We start from the raw sequence: 6,248 nt of genomic DNA, 5'->3' as shown, positions 1-6,248 counted from the left end.
GTATATGCATTATATTATGAGGACTTGTGACAATGCATGAGAGGGTGGGGTTGAATCGTGCAGAATGCTGTTGAGTGAGAGTGAGTGTAAGGTTATATAGATGTCTGCTGACACCTAGTGGAGGGTCTTTGAAGCTACTGGAGTAGTTGAAAAGTGTTATCGTCTTTTGGCTGCAGTCGTTTAGGTTACAGTCACTCTGTGTAAGAAGTGCTTAAAAATGAATAGGTGCTCACGTACCCAAGTGAGTATGAGTCAATGCTTGGACTTGATCACTCATCATCAAAGCTAGATGAGGAATCATTAAAAGCTAGATGCTAGATTCTAAGCATTTATTCCACTTGCAGAAAGATAACACACTAAAACAGGAATCTCTCATTCCCAGGTCTCTTTGAGAGTCTGATCCTGAGTATCTGTAAAAACCTAATATCTGTGCTGCCTCGCATTCCTGTTTTCACTAAATTCAGCAGACAACTGACAGGTCCTCTGATGTTTGTCAATGGAGAGGACACATAATTGGGTAAAAGCTCAAACTGGTTTATAAAGGGACATGAACTTTATCTGATAGCTTGCATGCTACTATAAGAAGTAACTAACTCTACACCAGACTAGGCCTGGCCTGGTGCCAGATCACGGCCTAATCCAGTGATAACGTTCACTGACACGGGGTAACTTTTTCAGCTCAGTTTTTAAGATACTGGGTGGGGGAAACAAGATAAATGTAGGTCAGTAACCAACTTCCTCACTAGTTGTGATATTTATGATGAACAGTGAACACTCATTCTAAAGCTTGGTCTGTTATTGGTACAGTGGTTAGCATTGCTGCCTTCCAGGCAGTTGACAGTGCAGGACTATACTGGATGCCCTTGTAAGTCACTTTGGACAAAAGCATCTGCTAAATACCTTTACATTTAACTTTAAAGCAAATCCCATGGTTACTTCCTGACAATTAGTGGAGTTGATGCAGTGTTAAAGCTGGATAGGGAAAATATAAGATGTTTCATTTTGGCTAAAATATTGTTCTGTTTTTTGGCTTGTCTTCTTCTTTGATAAAACCAGGAAAATCCTCTTCAGAACCCAAAAATAATATGTCTTATTTGTTTGTGACAAAACAATAGTGTTTGGAATTAAGAACACATGGTCATGTGTGAGTGAGTCACAGTTTAAAGATGTTGCCTAGAAACGAAACTTGAACTTTGAAAACAACTAGGTGGAGCCACTCGCAGAGGATTTCATAATAGTTTCTGTGCCTGGGAAATGAAACGAAAGCCTTATGCGCCTCATAAAGGCGGGGACATTGCACTCAAGTCAGCCAGAGCCAGTGACAAGCATGAGCCCAGAATGGACGACCAAGACGAGAACCTCACCTGTACGATCTGCTACACCATCTTCACTAACCCTGTGGCACTGAAATGCAGCCACAGTTTCTGTCAGGAATGCCTGCAGCTGTACTGGAAGGACCTGGATGTGTCCCTCTGTCCCATCTGCAGGAAAGTGTGTTCGTCCGAGGAGCCCACACTGTGTCTGGCTTTCAAGAGTCTCTGTGAGTCAGTCAAAAATAGAAGAAACATAGCTGTTCAACCAGACCAGGTATGCCCCTTGCATGGAGAGAAGCTTAAGCTGTTCTGTTTTGAAGACAAGTTGCCCATTTGCGTCATCTGCCACACATCAAAGAAGCATAAAACCCATACGTGTTCTCCCATTGAGGAAGCTGTGCAGGATTTAAAGGTGACGTATTTTTTCCTTGTCATAGCAGTCCTAAAATAATTCTGTGGAAATAGTACATGATCCCTCTACGCATGTCATTTGCCACGAGATTTTAATTCAGTTGAGAGTTCATTGTGAGTTATTTACAAGTTTTGCTTAATACATATGAGGAAGGCTAATAGGCTAATCATCATATACATTTTTGAGCATTATTTATTTGTGATTTAAGTGCAGAAGGAAATGGAAGATGGAGTTTCCACTTTTCATCAAAGCCTGAATGTCCTGAAGCAAACCAAAAGTGATCTTCAAAGCATGGCCACTCACATACAGGTACTGTATGGAAAATACATTGATTAACTAGACTAGACTAGACTAGATTATCTTTTCTACAACAGTGTCATCTAATCATACAGTGGGGAAAATAAGTATTTGAACCCCTTGAGATTTCACAAGTTTGGCCACTTGCAAAGAAATGTGTGATCTATAATTGTAATGGTAGGTGGATATTAACAGTGAGAAACAGAATATCAACAAAAAAATCCAGAAAAATGCATTTTATAACATTTATGACTTTATTTGCATTTGATGCAAAAAATAAGTATTTGAACCCCCAAAACTGACTGACAAAAATGACTTAGTACTTGGTGGAATAACCCTTATTGGCAAGCACAGACGTCAGACGTTTCTTGTAGTTGGTCACCAGGTTTACAAACATCTCAGGAGGGATTTTGGTCCACTCCTCTTTCCAGATCCTCTCCAAATCTTTAAGGTTGTGTTTTCAATGGGAGGGAATGAGGGAATGAAGTTCAAGCCCAATATTCCACGTTACATGGCCCCATCCATAGTCCCCTTGATGCGGTGGAGTCGTCCTGTACCCTTGGCAGAGAAACAGCCCCAAAGTATAATGTTTCCACCTCCATGCTTGATTGTGGGTATGATGTACTCTTGGGGTCATATTCAGCATTCCCCCCCCTGTCAAACACGGCAAGTCGAGTTGATGCCAAAGAGCTTGATTTTGATATCATCTGACCACATTCTGTCTCCCAATCCTCCCTAGAATCATTCAAGTGTGCAATGGTAAACTTTAGATGGCCCTGTACATGCTCTTCCTTGAGCAGGGGGACCTTGCGAGTGCTGCAGTACTTCAAAAAATGACGGCGTGGTGTGTTGCCAATGGTTTTCTTGGTGAGTCTGGTCCCACCTGTCTTGAGATCATTCACAAGCTCCCCCTGTGTAGTTCTGGGGTTATTCTGCACCTTTTGAATGATCACTGATTCCGCACGAGGGGTTATCTTGCATGGAGCCCCAGACCTAGAGCGGGTGACAGTTGTTTGGTGTTGCTTCCATTTATGAATAATCGCACCAATAGTTATCTGCTTCTCACCAAGCTGCTTGCCGGTGGTTTTGTAGCCCATTCCAGCCTTGTGCAGGTCTACAATCTTATCTCTGACGTCCTTGGACAGCTCTTTGGTCTTGCCCATGGTGGTGAGGTTGAAGGTGTGAAGTATGATTCTTTGGACAGGTTTCTTTTATACAGGTCACCAGTTGAGATCAGGTATACCTTGTTAGACCTAATGAGGACTAATCTGTGTGCTTTTTGGGCACATAACTGGCCATTGGGAGCCAGAATTCTTGCTGTTTGCTTGGTGGTTCAAATACTTATTTTTTGCATCAAATGCAAATAAAGTCATAAATCTTATAAAATGCAGTTTTCTGGATTTTTTTGTTGATATTCTGTTACTCACTGTTAAAATACACCTACCATTAAAATTCTAGATCACACATTTCTTTGCAAGTGGCCAAACTTGCGAAGTCGGCAGGGGTTCAAATACTTATTTTCCCCACTGTATATGTTTCCAGAACCAGGAACAGAATGCAGAGCGTCAGATAATTCAGGAGTTTGAAAAACTTCATCTATGCCTCCGCAAGCAAGAAGCAGCCAAGCTTGTGGCTCTAAAAGAGGAAAAAGAGCAGAAATACAGGAAAATGGAGCACAGAATCGAAAGGGTCTACGGAGAGATCACTTCTTTGTTAGAAAATATTGATACAGTAAAAGGACAAATGGAATCCAGTGACATCCTGTTTCTACAGGTATGATTTAACTACTGGATAAGAGATTGAATTCAGATGTTGATATTTAATGTTGGTTGTGTTATGTTGGTTATGTTATACATACTGTATATCCATAGAATGTGGATAGTTGCTTTTAGCCTTCAGGCTAACCTGGTTCTGACAAGGTATGCATTCTGAAATACCCATGTTTGTTTCTTTTTTTTCAGAACTACTATTCAAATCCATACAGGTAGGTCATGTTCTGCTCCTGACAAGTTATAATGCTTAAAGGTAATACAGGCTCACATTGTGTATTAATTGTCTTACAGACTCGAATGCTCAACACCTGAGTCAGAGGATTTGTCAGGTGCTCTGATCGACATGACCCAACATGTCTTCTCTATGAATCACAAGCTTTGGTTGCAATCATTTCATCCAGACTGTGAGTGCATGGACTTGTGTATAATATATTATTTTTAAAATAATGTCAGAGTGGTGTATGTGTAGAACATTCTGTGTTCCCGTCAAATCAAATAATAGGTTTCAAATATAATAATATGTGTAAATGCTATCTGCATTATAAACTGCTTTCAACAGGACATGTAGACATGCAATGCATCGCAAAATAGCTACAATAAGAAGAGGTTTTATGATTTGAGGAGGCTGTTTCCTAAATGCATGGTTTAATGTGTTTGCCATAAGGTGTGATCATTATATTTTGTCTAGGCCCAATGACTCTGGACCCCAACACAGCCTCGTACAGGCTCATCATCTCAGACAGTCTCACTACACTTACATACACAGAGGAAAAGCAAGAGGTGCCTGATAACCCAGAGAGATTTCAGCTTGGTGTGCTGGGATCAAAGGGCTTCACTGCTGGTCGTCACTGCTGGGATGTGGAGGTCGGTGACAATGACAACTGGACCCTTGCAGTGGTGAGGCAGTCAATCAAACGGAAGCAGCTCTTGAAAATGCAGCCAATCAGTGGCTTGTGGAGCATCCGCTACGTCAGTGGGAAGTACCGCGCTGGGGTCAAGGCTCGGACAGAGCTCAACGTAGCCGAAAGACCTCAGGTCATCCGAGTTCTGCTGGACTACGAGCGTGGGGAGGTGTCATTCTCAGATCCATCTGCAAATATTACTTTATACACCTTTACTGATGTGTTCAGTGAGAAATTGTTCCCCTACTTCAACAGTGCAAGTTTAAAATGTCCACTACGCCTCTATTCTCCATAGCAGCCTTAAATAACCTTCAGATTAAATTTTTGTATCACTACAATAAATGCTGAAATGGAACAACAGACTGTTGTGAGTGTTGTGAAGACCACTTCAGCAGGAACGAAGTCTTTGACGTTTTCCACATAAACGAGGCAATGTGCTGAAATATTGTCACCTACATGTTTTTCCCCTCTAGTAGTGATCCATATTTATAACAATAAGTAAATAAAAAGGTAATAAACTAAAGGCTTACTGAAAACAGATATGGTATGTCTTGTCCTGTTGTCTTTTAACATACCCAGTCAGTTATTAGTTCATGTTCAGTCCTGTTTTAGTTATTCACAGGAAAATATGTGGATTTCCTTGTCACATGCAAGCATTCATATCCAGAAACCTAACCAAACAATATAACAACCGCCCAATTATAGATCCTGGGCAACAGGATGTAACTTAAGCAGTGCACAAGCATGGCAGTGAATAGATAACTTGGAGAATGGGTTTACACCAGGCAGATGGCATATGACCGATTGCAACACTACATAGAAAATGTACAATGGAAAAACTTTAGAACAACAACACATTCGATATCCACACCCCATCCCAAAGTACAATTAGAACTTGAATCCCGAACTAGAACTGATTCTGAGCCATGGTAAGTGATAAATGATCAAAGGTTGTCCCAATGTACTTGCTGAATTATAATTAATACACTTCACACACCGTAGCTCATACATGTAGGGCAATATATCCCTTTGCTCCTAATCTCATGCAATCTTATTGCTATGATATAATTATATGAGCCCCTCATCAAGAAATAATTATTTCTAACAAACTCACGTGTTGCAAAATTATTGTAACCCCTAGACATTCTTATAAACATATTAAAACTAAAATATTTATATTTTACTTTTTAAAGTTCATCAGAGCGTTTAGGAACTGTCAAGCAATAATCCATGAATTCCTGTTTCACTGGGGTATAACTTTGTGGTGACACAGAGGCCAAATTCTCTAATTCATTCTTCAACCTGGGAAAGACAAGAGAACACTCAAATCAAATAAGGGAAAAGTGTGATGACCTTCAAGTCAGAAGAGGCTATGAAAATAGCTACTTGCCTGAAAATGCCTACTTTAGATTAGATTCAACTTTATTGTCATTGCACAGAGTACAAGTACTGAGACAACGAAATAAAGTTAAGCATCTAACCAGAAGTGCAAAAAAAGCAGAAAAGTACAAAGTATGCACATATGTATACTGGTTATATATAAATAAATAAG

At 40.2% G+C, this 6,248-nt stretch overlaps 1 protein-coding gene across 1 annotated transcript; it reads left to right on the top strand.

Annotated features, from left to right (window-relative positions):
• Nucleotides 1–1,254: 1,254 nt before the first annotated feature.
• trim35-14 (tripartite motif containing 35-14) lies at nucleotides 1,255–4,991 on the top strand (the record flags this gene model as incomplete). The annotated part of the gene is made up of 6 exons (XM_080851651.1): nucleotides 1,255–1,725; nucleotides 1,939–2,034; nucleotides 3,565–3,795; nucleotides 3,984–4,006; nucleotides 4,086–4,198; nucleotides 4,483–4,991. 6 exons carry the CDS (start codon nucleotides 1,255–1,257, stop codon nucleotides 4,989–4,991), a joined length of 1,443 nt encoding a protein of 480 aa, XP_080707777.1.
• Nucleotides 4,992–6,248: the final 1,257 nt, after the last annotated feature.

Source organism: Sprattus sprattus (assembly GCF_963457725.1).
Source record: "Sprattus sprattus genome assembly, chromosome: 14".
NCBI classification, from domain to species: Eukaryota; Metazoa; Chordata; class Actinopteri; order Clupeiformes; family Clupeidae; genus Sprattus; species Sprattus sprattus.
The sequence above is the reverse complement of the archived record's forward strand: the minus strand, read 5'-3'. Positions and strand labels throughout refer to the sequence as shown.